The sequence below is a fragment of the Trematomus bernacchii genome, unplaced genomic scaffold, assembly GCF_902827165.1.
Source record: "Trematomus bernacchii unplaced genomic scaffold, fTreBer1.1, whole genome shotgun sequence".
Taxonomy (NCBI): Eukaryota; Metazoa; Chordata; class Actinopteri; order Perciformes; family Nototheniidae; genus Trematomus; species Trematomus bernacchii.
The window spans coordinates 10,138,938-10,163,038 of NW_022987727.1; the positions used below are offsets into that span (position 1 = coordinate 10,138,938).

Here is a 24,101-nt window from a genome sequence, read left to right on the forward strand (position 1 = left end):
ACCCTTATGGCATCAGCTGACCACGCGTGTGTGTGTTTGTGCGTGCGTGCGTGCGTGCGTGCGTGCTCCGGTAACCCAGTGCATGTGTGTGACCATGTGTCCCCATGTTTGTGTACCCCAGTGTGTGTCACCATGATTGTGTCTCTGTGTGTACCCCCGTTTCGTGTGTGTGTGTGTGTGTCCATGTCCCCATTTGCGTGTGTGTATGTGCCCCTATGTACCTGTGTGTGTGTCCATGTACCAAGGTGTGTGTGTGCCCCCGTGTCCCCATGCAGCAATGTGTGTGCGTGTGCCCCCCATTGTGTGTGTGTGTGTGTGTGTGTGTGTGTGTGTGTGTGTGTGTGTGTGTGTGTGTGTGTGTGTGTGTGTGTGTGTGTGTGTGTGTGTGTGTGTGTGTTCTGTGTGTGTACAGGGGTGTTTATGATTGCCCTTTAACTTTGTTTCCAGTTTGATGAAGACAATTATACATACTTTCCATTCTAACAACACTATAGATAAATGAAAGCCCAAGTTTATTAACACGACCATTTTCTCTTGAAAATCTCACAGTTAGGAGCTGACACTCTGAGGTTTCCTGAGAAAACATCCGAGGCAGCAGTGTGTGACATCAGTTTCCTGCAGAGATAAAGTCTTGGTTTCTGAAACACGGCCAGAGGTTTGTGGCTTGATTTCTGCTAAGCTAGCTCTGCTCAGAAGCCCCTGGTTGAGTCAGTTAGATTTAATCTGTGATCGCCTCGTGATAAACGTGAAATATGCGGTTCAAAAACTCCTCTGCATGAAGCACACACAATCTGATCTAACATTCAGAATGATGTGCATTTCATATTCAACTGTTCAGTGAGTGGGGGGTTAAACACACATATGAAACCTCTGTTCAAAGTTTCTTCTTTGGGTTATGGTTATTTTACAAGACAGAACAAAATCTCAAATATTTTCTAGCACTATTAAAAATAGTAAGGTTTTTTGATTAAAGACAAATAAAAAGTTAAGCTTTTACAATGCTTCTACATTATCCGCATCGTACATAAATACATCGTCCATGTGTAACACATCATTTCTTACCCTACATACATTGCCTTTATACCTTTATACATTCAGCTTGACTTGCAGTATTTATGTTTGGCTAACTCTGAGTTAAATTGTACATTAAATCTTGATTGATGTAGTTTTAAATGTCAATAGCAATTATAGCATGTAGTATGACAAATGTTTTATATTGGAACCATAGTTTATTTCGCCTAAACAATTAAGTGGATTATTGGCAGCTTGTTTATAATTTAGGTTAAATACAAGAATATATGCATTCTTTCATATAATGCATTATATCAACAGATTAAAACAGACACGTTTATACACGTATGTGTTGATACATTATTTTAAATGGTTGCAATATTTTACAGCTTTTTAAATACATTGAAAAATGTTAATCATAATTTTGACATGTTATGAAATGCAATTATAACTTTTTCAAGGATTAAGAATAGAAACAATGGGACACATAAGGTCAAAATAAATGACGTAATATATATATATATATTTTTTAATAATGCTTTGTTATGTCATCTTAGTGGCAAGTAGCTTTTACATTTTCAAATTGAGGTTAACTAAACTGTTAGAGCAGCTAAAGGCAAACAATACTTCATTAAATTAAAACACTAAAAAGAATGTGGAGGATTTGTACTGTTTATGTAAACCTGTGTGTGGTGGACAGAGTACAAGTGCAACATTTAATTAAAAAATACTGCAAAGCGGTGCCGTTATGGAATTACAGTGTTGCATACAGAAGGGCATTTAAGTGCTTATATTTATCACCACTGTGTCTCACCCAGTATCATTTCACACACCATCCTCCACCTGTACGGCATCAAGAAGGTTCTAGTTGTTGACAAATACATTGATCGGTTCTGCATAAGACTTCATCATAGTAAACCATTACATTTATACACTTTTTATAGATGTTAAAAAAGGATATTAAAATGTTTCTTGTACTTTTCACTTCAGTAGCCTGTATTAATTTGACCGAGACAATTACTTAAAAAATGTGGATTTAATACATAAAATATATGAGCTCATAAACCATTTTAATTGTTACGGTAATATTTATAGGAATTAATATAAAACATTTACAAAATAAATATTAGGTTGATGAGTCCAAGCAGGCTTTTTATTAAAGCAACTACTAACTATTGCTATTAATAATACAATGAATGTATTCCTTGGAGAATTCAATGTAAACACCTTTGATGACTATTGAAAGAGTTGTAGTCTTATTGGATACAAAGACATTTAGATCACAGACTTTTCCAGGTATGGAGTATTCTTTCATTTATGTCAGATATTAGGAGAATAAAAAGTTGGTTTATTTTGGCGCACATTCAAGTCTGCCTCGCCTGCATTATAATTCAAACTCGTCTTTGCAGAAACATGTAAATCTTCCAGAGCAGCCTTTGTCCGAAGAGAAAACACATGTCTAAAGATGCATAATGCGTGACAGCCGTTAAAGTTTCTCATGCAGCAATTTGTAGAATGTATCAATTTAATAATCTCCTGAAATCTGGAGCGTGTTGAAGACAGCCAGCGCTTTCCACACTACATGTTTTTTTTGCATTCACCAATAACATTTTTAGTGATCACATTATTACTCTACTTAACTAAAAGTGTATATTGTGTAGCCTACACTAATTGATGTATAAATGAATGTGTTCGTATTTTCCTTTTTAAATGATATACTAATTTAATCTGAAAGTAAGAATAATAGAAAAATAATTCCTTGATTATTCATTATGACATTTCTCATAGTGTGGAAGGAAATCTCATGCAAACTCTACTTTTGATTATGAAATTAGTTAACAGTTCACAGCGTGTGCCAATTTATTTTTTCTCAGAAAAGTGTATGTAAATGACCAAAAGTCATACCAACTTTATTTTAAACTAATGTTTTCTACTATATTATTCTGCCCAAGATCCTCCATAACATGAAGTCAAATTGTTTTCTTCAATAGTGAGGTGATATATGTAAGTCCAGCTGAGCCCCCCCACTGCAGAGCTGTGTGCGGGGCTGCTCAGTATAAAGCTGAGAGCTGATCTGTGGTCTGCCTCACTCAGGGGTGACCTGCAGTGATGATGCTGCTCCTCTTCCTCTTCCTCCTGCTCTGCACTGCCATCGCTAAAGGCAAGTGACAACTCTAAATCTGTGACTTATTCCAATTGGACCGTGTGTATGCCACAATATGTCAATTATTTTCAAAACTGTTTTTTTTTGTAGTTAAGATTTATTATTTAAAATATCCTGCAGTGCCACAATCTTAAAACTAAATATTACTTATGCTTAATTTGACACAGTTTTCAAAATTACTGAAAGCTATCTAAATTACATTTTGTGTAATTATTAATATTGGGTTTTATGAAATATGTCTACAAGCAGGCATACCATTTAGCATAGAACAGATACTAAATGAAAATGTGCTGTAACTGAGGTAACATTGTCCTTTTTCTTGGTAAGAATATTTCAGTTTTTTTCTATAAATAGTGCTGAATAAGATACACAAATATAGGAAACCAAGAAGCGAATAATTCAGAAATGACAGATTTGTCAAATCAATTGGTTATTTCCCTAAACAATTTATTTCAAATTAAATCAGAACATTTGAGTGTTATCATTGAAAATAAATGTTTTAAATATCATCAAAAATGGGAAAATACTAATAATTTCTTAGTACCGCAGAGCTCAGTAACTATTTTTTTTTTAGAACATTTGACCCAATTAAAAGTACATTTTACCATCGCACATATAGAGATAAGAAATTGGTATGTTAGGTTGTAAAAAGAAAAATCACAACAAATAAGTGAATGAATAAATATATATATATATATATATATATATATATATATATATATATATATATATATAACATATTTAATGTGCACTTACATGCTTTTTGAGTTGACAATATACTTTGAAAAGGTTTCAGGCGAGTGATTACGCTGTTTAAAATGAAATGTTTTAAATAAATAACTTAATCATAGCCATGCAGCTCATTATTATTTCTCCCAAAGAATCCTAGATTTGAACCAGGCAAAGAAAATGGAACACTGATAACTGTTTACATTTGAAAGTTCTTTAGTAAAACTTGAATCAAAATGGGATTAAATACCCAAAAAATTGTGATTAGAAAGGAACAATATCCTTTAAACAGTTTTTATGTACAATATAACATTCTAAATATAATGTGTCTTCTTAATATTCCTTTTAAAATACATATTTGGATGTTAATCATTTCTAATCACCAGTTTGACTGTCATTTAATGACATGTTCTTTCTCTGTAACTGTTACTTTTAAATACTGTTTACCTGTATGATCTCTCCTGTCTCTAAGCAGGTGAGGACCGTCTGATTTTGATTAATGGAAGCAACCCGTGTGAAGGCTACATCCAAATCTACCATGACAACAAGCTGGGCTACATCGGGGACAAACACTGGAGCAACAAAACTGAAGACGTGGTTTGCAAGAGCACTCAGTGTGGTAAAGGAGTTGGGAGCACCCAGGAGCCCGCCATGTTGCCCATCGATCGAGTGTGGCTGAACGAGGTGGAATGCAAAGGGGACGAGCTTCACCTGGGCGAGTGCACGCATCCCGGCTTCGGCATCAGCCAGTTCGACACTGGGACTCTGAGGAAGATCCAATGTTCAAGTAAGGTTTAACAACTTTTGAGAAGTTAATCCAAATTATTGAAAAATTACATGATGACTATTTTGTTACATTTCATTTCCTTTACCTAACCCTAAGCCAAATCTACAATACAAGCCTTTTACCATGAAGATACAAACTCTTTAAATATAGGCATAAGAATAGAGAAACATGCCTTGACTCAGATTTGTTGTGTGAATAACAGACAGAAAAGAGAAAAAACTATTGAAAAATAGCTACATAAATAAATATATTTATAAAAAATATATCAAAATGTATAGAGTATTTGTATATAAACAAGAAACGTACTGAACTAAAAATAAAATGTATATACTTATAAGAGGGTTTATAATAAAAGAGTTAAAAGGAGAATTCATTAATGAATACATCTGTTTTACTTTTAAAAGAAATGGAGAATAAAAAAACCTGAAAAGCAGATATTTAATAATGTATATTCACCAGGCAGTGATGGACATCTGACATATGTAAAAGAACAAAAGTGATTGCATTTAACCATGAAGATACAAATTCAAAGAGCAAGCATCCTGCAACTAGCAAAGAGCAAGCATCCTGCAACTAGCTTTCAAACACTTTTTGGGCCCACTGCATTGGCTTCAAGTATAGGCTAAACCTTTCAACGTAAAAGTAGAGTTTTTTTGGGGGGTGGGGGATCAGTTTGAGACGTTAGATGTGTATAATTGTTGCCGTCCGGATTCAAATGGGGAGCTCATTCCACCATTTTGGAGCAAAACAGGAATTCTTTGGTTGAGTGGTACCTGGATCATACATCCAAGACTATGTAACCATTCCCTCCAGCATGTGCGATTTGCTCTGCATCGGCCAATCGGCTAGCTGCTCTTTGACTGCTAGCAGGACCCAGGTACCACACATCAAAAACATGCCTGTTGCCTTGTTATGCATTATGTATAACTTGTGTGTGTTGTAAATGTTGTGAAAAATGGTGATGAAATGACAGAAAACCCACGCCTCTTTGCTACCCCGTTCCCCATTGACAGCAGAACGTCTACAAATCTTCCCTCACAAACCTGCCTGGTCCGTGTGTACCTTGTCCAATAAACCATGGGCGGTTCTTGGGGGGGCCAACAGGGGCCAGTGCCTCTGTAGCACTGATCTTTGACCCCCCCTGTGAAAGAAGAGTCTTTCATTGTACCATTTGTGATAGTGTTGCAGTATAGGCAAAGGCTGTGCTGTTACTCAGGGCGAAGTTAACAGTAATGTATTTAATCATTTTATTTTATAAAACTCTAGTCATTGACACCATGATTGGTATTTGATTTATTTGTATTTCATGTTTTTTTGTGCTATGACTTTATATTGAACTAAAATGATAAAATCTTGAACAATGTCTTTGTCTATAATGTCCCGCATTAAATCTCTCTCATAAAATGACTGCCCCCCCCCCTCAAGTAAAATTGGTCAACAACACGCAAACATTTTTTTTTTTTCATGGATTATTGCATTTATCGTGAGTAGCTGAGAGAAAAAGCGTCAGATAAATGTAATCCTGATAATAATAATAATAATAATAATAATAATAATAATAATAATAATAATAATAATAATAATAATAATAATAATAATAAATGGATAAGGAGGACCTTTTTGATTTATCTTTTTTTTGTCTTCTAGATAAGATCAACATCAGCCTGCAGGGGTATGCGTGTGCGGGAGCGGTCCAGTACTCCACCGATGCAGGACAGACATATCCTGGGTACTTCTGTGGGGACAGCGGCTGGGGTAAGAGATGCAGACAGCAAACTCCTGTATTTATTGATTATGTTTGTACAACATATTTTTTTCTATAGACATATAGGTGAAACAAAACAAATAAAATACGCCTTATTGTGTGCTTTGAATCCTAACGTTATTTTTGTGGGAATTTAAGACAGAAATTTGAAAAAAAATGAAAACACAAACATAATTCATATAAATGATAAACTTAAGCGAACTAAACTAATACGTTGAAAGGAAAATCATATACATATTCATAATAAGCAGGATTATAATAAAAATAAAAAACACCAACGTGCTGCGTGAGTTCAAAACAGAAATCCTTTTTTTCTCATGTAAAGTAAATATAAAGGGGTCAGTGGGACGGCTGAATAGTGGAAGATGTTCTCGGTCTTTAAACCATCTTATCTCACTTATTTTACATTACCACACGAATGCATCAATGTCTAAACAGCATTTACTGTTATAGCTGGCTGAGGAACAGGTCAAACATTTCATCTACATTTTAAAGTTAGGTAGTTTGTAGAATATGTATGGTAACACATAAAGGGATCTGGCCCCCTCCAAATGGTCTCAAGTTAGATATGAAGGATATTGAGAAATGTGTAAGGGCAAAAAAAAGAAGATGCTCCTGGGAAGTATTGGAAAATTCCAACTCTTCAGGCATCAGGTATTTATTAATTACAATAATACTATTATTAATTCTAATGATAGCTATAACTACTAGAGGAATTCAGAGGGTAAGTCACTCTTTAGTGAAACAAATCATTTGAAACATGACATACATGACCCAATTTTTCTTCCTTACTTTCAACGAGACGTATGATGTTCGTTTAAGGTTCATACTTTCTTTTCGTTTCTTTAACATTGCTACATAAAATGGCACCACTTTTGACAGTATGGGACCGCTCTTTTTCTATTTGATTTGATTACAAGGCATACTTAACAAAATAAGTACTCAGATACATAAAAAAACTTCAAAGCAATCGACAAATCAGGAAAAGACAAAAACAAAACAAACTGACATCAACCTATAAGATATAGATTACACATAATGGATAAAACGTTGATGCTCATACGTATATAAATGATCAGATCTTTCCCCCTGGTCATTATATATGTTTTGTGTTCTTTCATTGACCCATTCTATCCCACTTTTCATCAAAGATATGAGCTTGGTTTCTGATTCTAATGCTTTCTTTCTCAATTCCATACGTTCCATTTACTAGATGATACCATTGTGAGTGAATTAAGATATTATATTTTTACCAATTCCTTGTAATTTGTTTAATAATTGTTATTCCTATCACAAGAAATAGATAGGAATCTTTTGATTGTTAAAAGGAGCTTTGGATGCTTTTGACTTGTAATGCATTTATCGATTTCTTTTTTATAATCCTTCTCATCAAGACAAAGATGCATCAAATATTTTGTGCAAAAGCCTGAAGTGCGGTACAGCCAAGGAAATTCCCAAGAAGCCGTGGATCACTCTCAAACAATCAGAGAAGATGTGGGCAGATTGTTCAGGCATCAAAGGCCTAACTAATCTGTGGCAGTGTGCGACTGAGAAAAAAGGTTCAGCGTGTCCCAATCCTGCGACTGTCATATGCTCAGGTAACACACACTCACACACTGAACCACTACCTGGTCTCATAGAATCATCTACCATAAAACGAAGCTTAATTGTCGATACATTCTGAGGGAAAACTTATTTTATCCCGGTCCTGTTTGTTTTTAATGTATAAAACTATTTGCAAAGTTTTGAACTATACTTATCAGTTTGGATGGCTCCAACATATTTTTTGATTGGACTTTTATTTATTTATTGGACTTTTATTCCAAGTGCTTTTGAATTTCATTCATATTTGAATGTTTTATTTATGGAGTTTTTTTATTAGACTTTATTTATTTTTAATTTTACTTTTATTTTTTATTGATCTCTAAGGTGTCATTTAGCACTGTGAAAACGCTATATAAATGTCATTTATTATTATTATTATTATTATTATTATTATTATTATTATTATTATTATTATTATTATTATTATTATTATTATTATTATTATTATTGTTGTACAACTTTTAACCAGGAGACTGGAGTCTGTCATGTCTTTTTTTTCATATCCATAACCTAACCTATCTATTTTTTTGTTTTTTTTCAATGAACAATGTTAACCACATGGTCAAAACGGCGACAGTAGTTTGTCTCCTGTTTTTGTTTATTTATATCAATTTTTTGTTGTTGTTTCAATTCAACTTTAACCGAGTGTTTAAAACTGCCTTTATCCAGGAGTAAATCAATTTCTATTGAAAGCAAGTGTGAATTAAGGAAATGGTTCATTCACAGATCATGAGATACTGCAACTCTCCGGAGACGCATCCAATGTGTGTTCTGGTCGGCTGGAGCAGAGGGTAGGTGAAGCCTTCACTCCTTTCAGAAACAACAATCACAGTAAGGAGTGGTGCGAGCGGATGCACTGCGGAACATCTGCCAACTCCAGCCTAGCTGCTGACGGCCTACAGCTCAACTGCACAGGTAGTCCAACACACTAACATTCAACCAAAGGCAACCTAAACACAGTTGTGTAAAGTAACTAAGTACATTAACTCTTTGCTTGAGTATTACATTTTTTGCTGCTTAATACTTTACTTTTACCCCACTACTCGAAAAACTGAAACGTTGACTTTAATCAAATGTATTATGTCAACAAATTTCAAATAACAGTTATAGGTTAGTCGAAAGCAATATTATTAAGTTGAACCTAAGACGTAATTGTATTGCTTTGAACTAACCTCAAACAGTTATGTGAAATCTGTTAACATAATACATTTAATTAAAGTAAACTTTTCAGTTTTTTCAGTGTCCTATTCAGAGGTACTTTTACTCCACTAGAGGTATTTAATACCTTTAGTTATTTTTTGCCGATGTGGACTAATGATGTGAAATATAATCAAGTGTTAAATCAGACTTTAGTTCCACCTGGAGTAAATTCACAAGCTACCCTGCAGTATACAAAGTCATTCAAACTAGCTGCACCTTTACCAGCTTTGAGAACACTTTAATGATCAATCATTATAAAACATATCATATATATTATTCAGAAATGGACCAATCTGCACAATCACTACTTTTACTGTCGCTACTTTAACTATATTTTGATGATAATACTTTTTATTTGAGTAACATTTTGAATGTAGGACTTTTACTGTAACAGAGTATTCTTACACTCTGGTACTTCTACTTTTACTCAAGAACAAGATCTTAGTACTTCTCCCACCTCTGCCGAAACACAACAATTTTTCCTATATATTTTATCCAACTGACAAAATGATAAATTAAAGAGTCTTACTAAATAATGTTTTTAAAAGATAAACCTTTATCTGTTCACAGATCATGTGAGAGTGGTTCTGATGGACAATGGGGAACCCAGCCGCTGCTATGGTGAAGTCTATATTATGCGTAACAACTCTCCTCAGCCGGTGTGCGCCTCGGGCTGGACCAATACGGAAGCTGACGTCGTCTGCAAGGAGCTACGCTGCGGCAGTTCTGTGAGTTTTCAGATTTAAGAAGCACTAATAACAAAGATTTTATCCAAGGCAAGCTTATGTCAATTTGTTGAGCAGCCCCTCTCTATTTTTGTATTTTTATTATATACTGTATATTTTTCTTCTTGTTATTATGATTATATCTGTTTTTAATTGTAAATGTTTTACTTTTCATAATCACATTAATATTCTTATTATTATCATCACTATTTGTTTTTTTTATTTTCATTATTATGTTATTTTTTATTACTTTTAGTTTGTAGTATTTTAGTTTTTATTTGTATTATTATTATTATTATTATTAATATTTGTATTGATTGTGTTTTTTTATATTAATAATAAGAATATTATGAATATTAAGTAGTATTATTGTGGATGTTCTTTTTATTAGATAATAATACAAATTAATTGTATTGTTGTTGTTGCCTTAATCAATGTTATATTAATAAAATGTTTTATTAATATTTTTTGTGAATTATCAAAAATAGTAATCATCATCATTGAAAAAAAATGTCTCTGTAAATGACTGCCCTTCCGATCAAATGTTTGCCACTAATGAATGACATGGATCCTTAATGATATAACCATAAACGCTGTGTTCCAGGTGCTCAGCAACGATGAGAAGAGTCCTCGAGGAGCGGAAATGGACAATGGGATAATGCACAATGTGGAGTGCTCAGGGAAAGAGTCGTCCCTGTGGCACTGCAGAGCCCAGCGGGACAAAAAGCTCAGATGTTCTTCCAAGGCATACGTAGTCTGTTCAGGTGAGACACGGCAGCAATGTTGTAATACCAAATAAACGTAGAAATCACAATATTCCTGCCCAAACAGCAGCGTGTGTTTACTGCAGTGTCAGGTCTAAAACTACCAGACTCAGGGACAGTTTCATCCCACAGGCCATACGACTATTAATACCTGCACTTTTTAAAGAACATCCATAACGTTCATCTGTTTGCATCTTGCCAATTATTTATCTAATATATCATATTCCATTTACTTGTATGGACTCTTCTTGCACTATTTCTATTTTATTTGTATTTACTTGCACTATTTTATCTGTTTTATTTGTTCTGTGTGCTATTTATATTGTTGGAGGAGCCTGTGAGTTTTTCATTGACATATCAACACTGTAGCTAATGACAATAAAGCCTTGAATCTTGAATCTTTGACAATTCTCTTGCTGTCATGGAACAGACAGCATGGAGGTGAAATTGAAGGACACTCCTGGGAAATGTGCCGGCAGACTAGAGATCAAGTACGAGGGCAAATGGCAGAGGGTCGATAAAAAAGGATGGACAGATACGAATTCAGAGGTCGTCTGCAATCAACTGAAATGTACAAAAAGCATTAAGAAGAATAAGGACGATTTTCAAAAATACAGCCCGGGTTCAGCTACATTTCTGTCTAAGACTATAACTTGTGGGAAAGATGATGTCTCCATATCTAAGTGTGTCACAAGGACTACCAGCAACCGCAGAAACTCAGACTTTGGAAGGCCGGATTCAAACGTGAATAAGGAGGAGGCAGTGGGAATAACCTGTGAGGGTGAGTGTGTTTTCCATTCGTCTGACCTTCTATTGTGCCAATTCCAAAGTGTCGGTTCGAGTCAAGATGTGTGTGTGAATGACTTTGAATCTGTCTTTGGTGATATGTAACTAAGTCCATTTCTGCAGTACTGTCATTAAGCAGAAATGTAAGGTATTTGGAATTTAATTGAGTATTTTCTGTCCACTCCACTAGAATTAATATTGTACTTTTATTTCACTACATTTATTTAACAGCTATTATTTTATGTATATATCCAACATTGTTTTAAGTACACCTCAAACAGTGAGTGGGTTGACAAAAATGTATTACCAGCAATTTTGATAATTGTTTAAGTATTGTTTGAGTAAATCTGTTTCACTCTTCCAGCTTACTTATTTTAAGAATTGTAAGAACTTTTCTACAATGTACTTCTACTTCTAATACTTTAGGTAGTTTTTCTAAACATAAATACTTTTACCTAGGTAACAATCTCATTGCAGTTGGCGTATTTTTACTTGTAATGGAGTATTTTTTACAGTGTAGTGTTCTACTTTTGTAAAGGACCTTAATAACACTGGATTCTGTCCTCCACATTGTAGAGTCTGGAGTTTTTTTAAATATGATTTCTTTAGATATTTCTCACCAAGTGATATGTAAAGGTTAACTTTTTCTGTCTGTCATTTGGTGCTGAACAGATAATTTGCTGAACAGATCATTGCTCTTGCTGGAAACAGCTGCAGGAAACTAGATTGATAATATACACATCTTTTTTTTGCTTTTAGATTGTTGAGAATATTAATTAAATGTATCACATGGAATATAAATGTTCCAGTATTTCATAATAATTCTATGTTTCCTAGTTTGAAAACAATGTAACAATTACAAATCGTACAACAAATATGAATATCTGAAAAAAACTATTATCAAATATATAATATGACACACTGCACATACCAATACATACCAATTCAGAATTCTCAAGCTGATGGGAACTGTAGGGTTGATGATAGTTTTAAATAATTTGCCATTTTCAGAAAACATTTTCTTTTTGGCGAGAACCCTAACATATATTTCTTTCTTTGAACAATGTAAGAGTAAAGAGTTATTATTTAACTATGCATAGATTGTGCACTGAGGTGCAATACATATAGATATCAAAACTGCTGTGCAATACCACTGCTAATGAGCAATCTACCCTTATGATCAATTTACACATAATTGTTTTAACAATTTATATACACATTTTCAACGCAACAACAATCTTTCAATACTGTAAAAAAATTATATGTTCACTTATTTTTTTAAATAATGCTCCTTAATTTTTACCATTGTTTATTCACTTGTTTTTTAGATATATATTAATTTTCTTAATAACGTGTGCCTTTAATATGTAACTCTACTGGTTCTCCTTTCGCCTTTTATCTGCCTTTTTATACCTTGCAGCTGTGACACTGTCAATGTTCCCGCTGTGGGATGAATACATGCTTTATGATTCTGATTCTGACTTATAACTACATTTCCCCATTTCATGATTCTAAGAGAAAAATAAACGGTCGTTCGGTAGTTCCAAGTCTACGATGTGAGGGGTCATGAGCCTAAAATGGCATGCATTTGAAAAAAGAGGAAGCCACCCTGAACACATTACCAGTCTATCATAAGCTAAAACTAACTGTCTTTCTTTATTTTGTCAATTTTAGGGCATAAAATGATAATTCTGGAAGAAGATTCCTGCTCTGGCAAGGTGGGGATAAAAACCCTCCAACAAACTTACTGGCTCTCCGGGTCTAACGCAACATGGAACCAAGAGACGGCAAACACCGTGTGTCGGGAGACGCATTGTGGGGAAGCTTTGAATGTCACTAACACCCAGCCTGGTCCAGAAGAAAAGGTTTGGGATAAATTGTACAACTGCTCACACAACGAAACATCTCTGTTTGACTGTGGAGAAACACAAAATCCAAAAGACCTCAATTTCACAATTGCCACTGTGAAATGCTCAGGTAATGTGACACTATGTGGAAACTTTCATCTCATAAAATGTTTTCAACTTTCTCATTACACGTGTATATTTCCACTGTATTCCATTTTCCTCATCCCTTTTGCTATATGCCACAACAGGAGTAAAAACATTTAACCTGTCCGAAGACTGTTGGGGGTACGTCAATGTTTGTTTGAAAGAGAAGTGCGGTGGTGTGTGTGCGAATCCGTGGACAGACGACGACTCCAGTATGGTGTGTAAATCCCAGCACTGTGGTGAACATGTCCTAAAGCCCATCACCAAGACTAGGGAACGAAGGGACGTGAAGTTCAAGAGTGTGCACTCCACAGAGAAGACTCACAACCCGACCAAGTGTAACTTGGTCAGCTTTGATGACAATGATAAGTCTTGTGACGATAATCCAGCATATGTCGTTTGCTCAGGTAATGAAATGTTTTAACTATACTGTATATTCCCCAAAAACGTGTGTGTTTTTCCTAATGAAACCGTTGTGTTTTATTCTTTTGGTGAGCTTGAATGCCTTGTGTATTATTATGACCAAAACATTTTCTATTTTAATAGAAATTTTAATTCTGGTTTGCTTAGGTAGTTACATGAACATTTCACAGTCTTTTGTACAATCTGGAGGGGAACATTCATTTTGCAGTAGTTGCACAAGATAAAAACACAAACACAAAACAATACAAGTACAACATGTTTCCTGTTCATACAAGATGCAGAAGATGAGAATACACAATAATAAGATTCGTGAATTTCCAAAATGTTAAATCATTATTTCAAATGAAGTTATTGCTCAGGCAACAAAGGATAATTAACTGCCAATGTACCTGGTTGGTTGGATGGGTGAGTTGATTGGTTGGTTGGATGGATGGATGTTAATCAGAATGTTCCTGTAAACTCTGATGTGCTTAGCCACAAGACACACAACTGGCCATAACTCAGGGGTCATGTGACTGACTTTATTTTATATTTATTATATCTTGTTTGTTTTATTTAAATAACAAAATAACTCTGTATCTTTCATTGTTACAGGTAGTGTCAAAGCCAGATTTACTCCTTCCCGAGAAAATTGTTCTGGAGGTTTGGAAGTGAACTACGAAAACAAATGGCTCCAGGTTTGCAAAGATGCTCTTAAAGACAACAAAACACGAAACACCATCTGTCGAGAGCAGGGCTGTGGTCAGGCAGTAGATGAGATTAAAGATGGACCCAAAACAACAAAAGGTCCTGTCATTTCACAAATACAGTGTTCTGGAGATGACACGGTCACACAATGTATGATGAAAACTAATGATGGCCCATGCACTCCTGCTGACCTCCAATGCTCCAGTAAGTGTTATTATCGTTGTATGTTGGAAAAGTTAGGGTCTGTAGATCGTTAACCCGGACTGAAAAATGTTCAGCTAATGTTTTTCTTCTAGCGTTCCAGTATATCTGGGACCTTCCTTAAAAATATATCATTTATTGTTTGCTTTTTCTTACTGAGATAGATGAGACTATTGATACCACTCGGATGCTTCTAAGACACATACCAAACTACCACATAGAAATGCTTAGCTGAGCCTAGCATAAAAGATGCATCCAGAAACTGCTAGCTTGGCTCCAACCGTTGGTCAATAACACATTTAATGAAATGATAAATCTCACCGATTAATCAATGTTTTACCACACAGCGTGATTTTTTTAAGGTGGTTATACACCAGAATAGTTTTGGTCCGGATTTTAAGTCACACTCTTTGTGTTATGCTTAGCCAGCTTGCTGCACCCTGTTGCTCCCTTTTTACCATAAAACATTTTCAATTTTCTCAGCTAACTTTCAAATATTAGCACACAGTGTATGCTCTTTAGATCCTTAAAATGTAATCTACATTTTTACGTTATTGCTTATTACATTTTTGGTGGTATTGGTTGTTCCTTAATCCTCTCTCATCTCTTCTTGCTTTTTTCAGGCTCGAGTACGTTTGTGCTAGTAGGTGGTGACACTGCCTGTAGTGGAAATCTGTTAGTTGACTCGAAGGAGAAAGAAAGAAGTGCTGTTTCCACTGAAGGCTGGACAGAAACTATGGGGGAGATACTTTGCAGCAATCTTAAATGCGGCAATTTAATGTCAAATGAGACAAGAAAGACAGCTGCATCCTGGACAACGAGCTTCAGCTGTGCAGGTGTACAGAATCTGGAGTCCATCTGGGACTGTGAGAAAAAAACGTCATCTAGCAACCCAAACCAGATCTTTATTAAATGTCAAGGTATAAAATATTTCCTGCTGCCATTTCCGTTAATATAGATGCATTAAATTACCTACTTTACAAGCATTTCTATTGACCATTAAAGGTTTGAAATGTAAGGCATGACGCTTATTTGCTATCTTATTAAGAGTTGTAAGAGACTATTGATTCCAAAATCATGTAAGGCTTAATATGTATTACAACCAGCTGATGATTAGCCTAATGTAGCTTAGTAGTAGGGGAAGACACCTAGCCAGGTAAAGGTAAATATATCTGCTTACCATCACCTCACAAACTCACTAATTCACAAATGTATGAGTTTGATTTCTTGCTAGCTGAGTATGCTAGCACCTGAAAACTACAACTTGTAATATTTTACTTTAATATTTGATCTTGTTTCTTTCCTTTCTAGATGATCCTAAGGTCAAACTTTCAGCAAAGTGTACTGGTGAATTGAAGGTAAATGACCTTGAGGTGTGCAGCACAAATTGGGAAGACAGGTACTCACGTTTGGTTTGCCAAGAACTGAATTGCAGCAACGCCATTGGTTTCTCTGTTGACAAAAACCCGATTAAGGATAAAGAGTACTTCCATGTCAACTGTGAGAAAAACCATTATCAAATCGGCCAGTGCAAGAGAGTCGAGGGAAAGTGTGATACAAAGTTGGTTTCGGTTTTCTGTGCTGGTAAGTAGGTATGTGCTTATGTACCATTGGAAATCAAAAGTATTCATGTAAACTTTCTGCCTATCATGTCATTGATATTATTTGGAATGCAAATCCTTATATGATTATTTAAATGTAATCAAAATGTAAATGTACTTGATTGTCTGTTAAATAGGAAATACTAAATTTGTGTTTGCATGTGTTGGTACATTTCAAGTCAGTCCCTTTGAAATTTAATTATTTTCAGGATATTTGCAGCTGAATTAATAAACCCATTGAAATACACAGTATTACAGAATGAAGTTGACACTTAAATATACTTATACATTTGCACCTACTATTTGTCATCTTGCCAAGAGTTGGATTAAAGTTAAGTACTACTCATATGTTAGTTTAAGCCAGAAGACGATTAGCCTAGCTTAGTATAGCCAGGAGATGATCAGCCTAGGTTAGCACACTGTACAGACAGCAAGGCTAGCTGCTTCACACTTTGTTTTATCAAAGTAAAAACTGCAAGCACCTCTAAATATCACAAATAAACATGATATGTCTTTTATCTCTTGTATATATTTATATATTGCATTATATGAGCATCCTGTGACCCAAGTTGTTCATTGCACAACTACACTGTAGCTGTGTGTAGGACATTACATATTTGTAATTTATCTTGAATTTTGTTTATTTAATGTAAGAAATTCAATTTAAACTGCAACTTCTCTTATTAACACCATCGTTTTTATAGCTTAAGGCAACACTAGCTGCTTCCCTATCGCTCCCAGTATTTATGTTTGGCTTAGCTTAGCTTAGCTAGCAAATTCCTTAAATGGCTAACATAGAAATATATTTTTGTATTCCTACAGGCAATGTCGAGTTCAACTCTACAGAAAAATGTGGAGGTCAGATTCAAGTCAACTATCGAAATAAGTGGGAAAAAGTGTGTCCCCTGGCCACAACATTTCCAGAGAAACTTCTGGAAAAACTGTGTAAAAAGCTTGATTGTGAAGGCTACAATAGTAGCATAAAGGGATCTGACGATTTAAAAGAGGTAAATATTTTTGTTCCAATTTTGATTTTGTAATTTTTAGCAATGTTTCAGTCATTAGTTTGAACATTTTAAAATCTGTATAATTTAACTTTAATCATTTTCTTTGTCACTACAAACTGTCCTTATAAATATATATAAATAAATACAATGGTCAAATCTGTGTTTTAAGGTCGACTTGGCAACAACAACACTGAGTTGCACCAAAGATCACAATGACCCTAGGCACTGTGTTGAAATAAAGAGTTGTCCGAACGAAAAACCAGCGGAGATCTACTGTAACGGTAACCCAAACCAACTTGTCATTTCCCAATAAGTCAGATATTTGTTACCTGTAATACTCTAGTAATACATTAAAAAATCAGATTTGATTACCTTGACAAGTAGCATCTAATCGTTAATGCAAAAAAGGCAATTCTGGAATAAAATTTCGAACCTTTCTACAGAAAACTCAGTTCCAATAAATGCACAGAGCTTTCGTGTTAATTTAGATATATTGTACATGTTTATAGTATTTCTTTATATTACATTTTTGTAGAAGTCGATTGTAGACTGAAACCCATCAGTTTCCAGTGCACCCAGGCCAATAAAAAGCCTTATTTGAACCAGTTAGGGTTCTTGCTATTTTTGAGTTCTTCATGGTTGATTGCACTTTAAATAAGTTGCTTTGGCAATCGATACACCAAAGCAAATTCCTTGTACCTGAAAGCCTACTGGATGTACACCAGATATTCAATCTGATTCTGTCTTTTGATTTCAGGTTACGTGTCCAAGTTTATAAAGCTTGAAGTCCCTTCGTTCCCCACAGTGGGCATTATCCTGGGAGTAGGATTACTTTTGGTTCTGGTGATAATAATTGTCGTAATTATCCGAATCTGCATTGTCACCAAAGGCAAGAATATATCGTGTGAGTATATTATTATTAACTGTCTTATGCTATTTGTTTTAAACAAGTAGAACATTGCAACAGCTATTCTGGTATACCATGATGATCATCTCAGTGTAATGAACATGTATTGGAGCCTTTTTGCCACATGAGGCCAGTCTTGTTGCATTCTGTCTATATTCTGACCACTGTATGACACCAATATTCATAACCCTATCACTGCTGCTTTTTTCAAGCAACAATATTTATTTCACTTCTGGAATATAAATAGCAGCATGACCAGCACCCACTAATGACTCATTTGGCTCTTCCATAGCCTATGGTCATATTCTAACCCTTTACAGTGTGGAGCGGGACATTTTTTACAAGAATCAAGAACCCTTTTATAATTGTTGTTTTATAATCAGTCAGTTTGCCAACCATATGTATTTTACATCCATACATAACTAATGGTCAATAATGAATGGGTGATTGATATTGACACTATCCCTTTATAGAGAAAATACATCTAAACCCACACATTCTCTCATACTCTAATCTTAAACAGAATATATGAGTCAGCAACATTATTTATATGATACTTTTTTATATGAGTAAAGGAGAAAACAACATTGAAGTATTAGTAGGTGTTATTATTATGATTGAAACCATCAGCACTAACAACATGCCAATCTGAGTATTTTGTGTTTTAAGATTCCACCTGCACATAAACTTATATTTGCCAATATTATATAATTTACTTTATATTACACTTTAGGAAAAGCAATCACATTTCACGCTTTAAGAATCCATTTAAGATGTTTTTACTGCTTTAAATGCCAAAACAGGTCAAATGATCCAAATGTACTATAAAGAGTTCAGATGCAGAACATCATGCTCATTTTCAGGTTCATACTTGTATTTTATAATATAAAAGATAGGTAAAAGTAAGAACAAATATATATATACTGCATTGTGCATGTGCATAGACTTTAAATATGCAAACAGTAAGGAAGTACATAGCTTACATACATAACAGCTGAAGGAACAATAAGTATACACTCTGATATTTAAAGTATACATGCTTTGATGGAAAAGTACTTTTTCTCAAGTAATCTTCTTCAGTACACATTTGAGGTAGATTGCTACTTTATGCTGAACCCTAACCCAACTCCACCACATCTCAGAAATAAATATTGTCTTGGTTTTAAATGTTTTTGATCAAGTGTTTGTTCATTTGTTGAGAAAATTAATAATATAAACGTATAAACAGTTTTTCCGACTCTTGTCTAGTTTTAGTCCTTCGTCTCGGACCAGTTTAATGTCTCATGCTCTTTTGATGCAGTGAGAATTTTGAGAAAGAGAATGTCGACAAAAGAAGTAGAGATTGAGAGTGGAGACTACGACAACGTCCCGGACATGTCAAACCAGATGGAGGACTTGGGAGCAGCCAGTGAGTCTCATGTTTATTCATTCATGTATTTTTTGGAGTGGAATCATAATCATTGACTACAAATATATCACCAGGATTATTCCTATTTGAGTGTCAAAAATGCTAACACTTTGCAGTATTCTATTTGACATTGCTTTATGTTACACAATACATTATTACAAGTATTGTGCAATGTTACCTTTATATTTAAGTAACTTGTATTTCATCTTACTGTATCATTTCTGTACAGTGTGTCTTTTAAATTACCTTTTACATATACAGCACATATACTTCTACACATATTATATATAAAAACTGATACTTAGAATTCTCACATCATAACTGCCAAAATCACTACAATATTTGGCCATAAATGTGTCAAATATAAATTATATTTAGTAATTTAGTCTTAATGTAATTTATATATTGTTTGCATTTATTTAAAGTCACTCTTTCATTTGTTTGAGTTGTCATTTTATTTTGTCATTATACCTCATAGTTTTTATTTGTGTTGCAAGGATAAGCACAGACTTAGAATACTGAAGAAATCATTTTTTAAGTTAATTTGTATATTTTACGTTTTCATAATGGAAACACAGGGCATTGTGATTTGAAATGTTGGACCATTTTAAGTGTCTTTGATTGTTTTTATTTGTTTTGTTGATGCAGGATTCAGAGAAGATGGTTCCTTCCATTCCAACAATGATGTCAGTGATGCTGCTGAGATGCAGCCCCTGACCCTCCAGACCCTCACTGCTGCTGAAGGAGAACACCTCCTCCAGGTTGTTCCCATGGATAAAGTGTCAGGAAAGTTTTGCTCCAGCTTAATCCCATCTGTTTACAGTTAGACAGCTAGAAACTACAGTTACAAAAACAGGGTCTTTTTTGGGATGAAGTGCTTCATAACATGTATTGGTCAAGTAAACATCCATAAATACACATTTAGTTCTTTATTTGAGTCAGTACATTTTTCCCAGATTCACCAAAAGTTGAATATGATATAAATTGATATATTTAAAAATAACGTTTAAGAGAAATTGTGATACAAAAGATACTTCCAACTGGAGAAGTTTGATTATCATATCTATTACATACATTGTTGTTACCCTATTCTCATAATTGGACACATATTAACACGCTCTGAGGGTCACAGAAGGATTTATTTTTCCTATGCTTTATCAATAGCCTGATCAATGGAACATTTGTATTCCTTAAAGCAAGGTAAAACTAGATTTGTTTTAAATAACTTTTAACAGTTTTGTTCTGATTTAAGGAGTGATACCTCTAATATGTCAACATAATGAAGAAATCATTCGGAACCTGGCTTTATCTGTTCACCAGATGTCTGTATTGGAAATGTATAAACATGTGCTCATATTTAATAGGTGATGCCTCTTTTGCTTTTCTATACATAGAATAGAGTGGTGCAGACATGATGTATTTCTGTAGACCGACCCGGAAGATACTATATCCCTGTTTCACTCGACAAAAAGCAAGGGAATTTTCCATTACATTTTTGGAATATTGAAGAAAATAACATCTGTGGCGGCAAACACACATTTATGATAGTTACACGTTTGTTCAGCAGGATAATCTCCACATATTAACACCACTTTAGGCGGATAATGTGTTTTATGCTCATTTAGTCACTTATTAGCAACCGCTAAAGGTTGGGACGTTTACCTGTGGGGTATTTACTGACATATTTTATGTTGTAGATCAAAACATGAAAATATTTTAATCTTGTTTTAACCACAGACCTTATTTCAGGCATCTAATAGAAAACACGCAAAAAAACTGTTGACTTCCAAACTAACCAGGAGTGGTAAAATGCTAACTGATTTCTTGGTTTTAGGACTCATTCCTACAGCACTGTATTTCAGAAAACTGTAATATAAATGATATATCGGGGAAGTTCCATAGTGTTATCTCTTGATTCTAAGTAGTGCCACCCTTTTAATTACCAATATTATTTGCACATTGTAAGCAATCACACGTTTTAATATGCAGCAGTTTTTCTCACTACAGATGGGGTGACCGTTGAGGAGGAAGACCCGCAGGAGGACTACGACGACATTGAAGCCTACCCTGAATTCACTCAGACCGAAGCAGAAGTCCACGAGAGCCCCCAGGAGAGCACCGCAGAGGAACCTCTCTTAGTGGAGGGAGACGATGATTACCTGGTGCCAGGCCAGGATGGGTGAGCCAACCCTGGGTTCAGCTGGCAAAGCAGATCGCCCCAAACACCTAGCTGTCATTCCCTCCAACAAAAGCGTGTATAAAAAAAGTCCAACATTACAGGCTGTCAATATTTTTACAGTAAAGAATCTTTTAATGCTACAGACAATTTTAAGTTTATTCCAGCGACTTCAGCAAATGAAAAAAAAAAAAGATAAAACTAATTGAATGACTCTGAAATAGTGATTAAAGCTAACTTTTAATTCATAAACTATGATCTGATTTGAAATAGAGTCTTACTTGTACATAGGAAATAAACTCTGATTGTGTACTGCTAATTTTTGTACTTTGCAGAGACATTGCCCTTACTTCTTATTTTACAAAAGTGAGTCTTATACAATGTGCAAAGTTTTAGCCTGCAAGCTAATCACAGGTGAGGAAGATGAATGAGGTAGTTTCTCTTTAAATGTACAAAATTAGAGCAGTTAGAACTTGTAAAAAGAAACATATTTGTAACTTTCTCTTGTTTTGTTTTCATATGGCTTTTATGAAATGTGCTCAGAATGTATCTGTAATCATATTATGTTTTAGATTGTTTTATTGAAAAAAAAAAAAGTATATTCAGTATTAGAGCTTCTATGATTTATGCAATATTTTACGAGCGATTACTTTCACAGTAGTTTGTAGATTGGTCAACAATTATATATTCACAATGCATAAAGCAGTCATAAAATGTTCTCCATTTAGCATAGTTACAGCAAAAATAAAATGAATATTACAGAAGTCCAACTTATAACTGCTTCAGTAAACTTGCATTGAGTATTTCTTTGTTTAGGCTTTGTAAGAATATACTAAATGGTCACATTGGGTAGTTTTTGTTAAATAGGCTTTGTAAGAATGTATACCATTGAGATTTTACCATCAAAATGTTCTTTTTATACTTAGGAAAGACGATCTTGTAATCCAACTCATTGTAATTCGTTGTTTTCACAAATGTCAAACTGACCTAATCTATAAAACGAGTGTGAACGTTCAACTGGCTGTTATTGTCGTCTGTTTGAGTGTCTTTCATGACAATTTATGTCGGGAAATTGCCCGACTTAATGCATGTCTGTTTTATTCATTCCTATTTCCATTTGGTGTTTACGGCAGTTTTGTGTATGCTATTACCACTACTAGGTTTCATCATCTACCTACATCTGATGGATCACAGACTTATAGGAAATGGCTCAGATGTTGAGTATCAAACTGTATGTTGTATAAGTCATATATAGTTTGATACACAGCACAATAAGCCATTTCCTACATCATTTTCACATGACTCAAGTTTGCCTGCAATCCACTGCTGGGTTATTTCTAGTTCATATTTTTCATATATTTTCTTTCTTGTTTTGAACAGTTCAAATACAATTTCATCTCCATGCATTTGAACATTGTTAGAAATCACCTCAATATTTCCCCCCCTTGGTTGAGACATAGTGAGAAAGCAGCTGCTCGCTACAAATGTTAACATGAGCAAGGCCCTCCGTAAGGGAGCCGCAGACACTCTGGTGCTGCATTTAAGAGATTGACGGACATGTTGAGCCTCACATGTTTAGTCAGGAGTTAGCCAACGTCCACTGAGATCACAGTGCCAGCGATACACCCAAAGGGACTAATTTGTAAGCAGCAGCCCTCGTATGATATGTAAACATCACACCCGGCCTCGCAGAGAGAGGCCTTCAGAGGGATCATGATGCAGGATTAGCTCTGCTGTGTGGCTGAAGCTGGAAAATAAATACAGCGGAGACATAGTGCTCCGTCAGTGAAACAGAGTTACAAGTGTCATTGTGTTGTGTAGTTGAGTTTGCAAGAACCAAATGAGAAAACCTCTTTGTAGAACAAATACATTATCTCTTGACATAGAGCAGTTGTGGCTACTTTCCAAGTAACTCTTAATATACTAGTATTTTGGCACCATTTAGGCCATTACCATATTGAAGCCTTGGGTTTGAGAGTTTTGCAGTAGCCATCTTGTTTTTTGGAGCCAAAAATGAACACATCTGGACGAGAATGTTAAGCTTCGGAGGCACATGCATTGCTACACCATTGCCCTGATTGACAGGTCAAGGTGGTGCCAAATTGTCAATCACAAGCCCTAAAGCTAACGCTACTTTATCATCTCATTTTCACTATATGGGACC

The 24,101-nt window shown here is 34.8% G+C and overlaps 1 protein-coding gene across 1 annotated transcript; it reads left to right on the forward strand.

Annotated features, from left to right (window-relative positions):
- Positions 1–3,096: 3,096 nt before the first annotated feature.
- On the forward strand, positions 3,097–22,954 carry LOC117494387 (scavenger receptor cysteine-rich type 1 protein M160). Its single transcript, XM_034145284.1, has 19 exons — positions 3,097–3,172; positions 4,380–4,691; positions 6,339–6,446; positions 7,851–8,054; positions 8,788–8,976; positions 9,832–9,989; positions 10,591–10,750; positions 11,181–11,531; positions 13,211–13,513; positions 13,632–13,934; positions 14,545–14,841; positions 15,462–15,758; positions 16,150–16,422; positions 17,262–17,446; positions 17,616–17,727; positions 18,204–18,350; positions 19,654–19,761; positions 20,410–20,547; positions 21,769–22,954. The coding sequence occupies exons 1-19, from the start codon at positions 3,121–3,123 to the stop codon at positions 21,942–21,944; spliced, it is 3,873 nt and encodes a 1,290-aa protein (XP_034001175.1). The 5' UTR covers positions 3,097–3,120; the 3' UTR covers positions 21,945–22,954.
- The last annotated feature ends 1,147 nt before the right edge of the window (positions 22,955–24,101 follow it).

What these genes read in the sequence shown, in the direction of transcription:
- LOC117494387 (XM_034145284.1), top strand. Translation starts at nt 3,121, where the DNA reads ATGATGCTGCTCCTCTTCCTCTTCCTCCTGCTCTGCACTGCCATCGCT. An exon ending in AGCTACGCTGCGGCAGTTCT is followed by an intron (nt 9,990 to 10,590) that starts GTGAGTTTTCAG and finishes GCTGTGTTCCAG; the next exon opens with GTGCTCAGCAACGATGAGAA. An exon ending in TCCCATGGATAAAGTGTCAG is followed by an intron (nt 20,548 to 21,768) that starts GAAAGTTTTGCT and finishes TTCTCACTACAG; the next exon opens with ATGGGGTGACCGTTGAGGAG.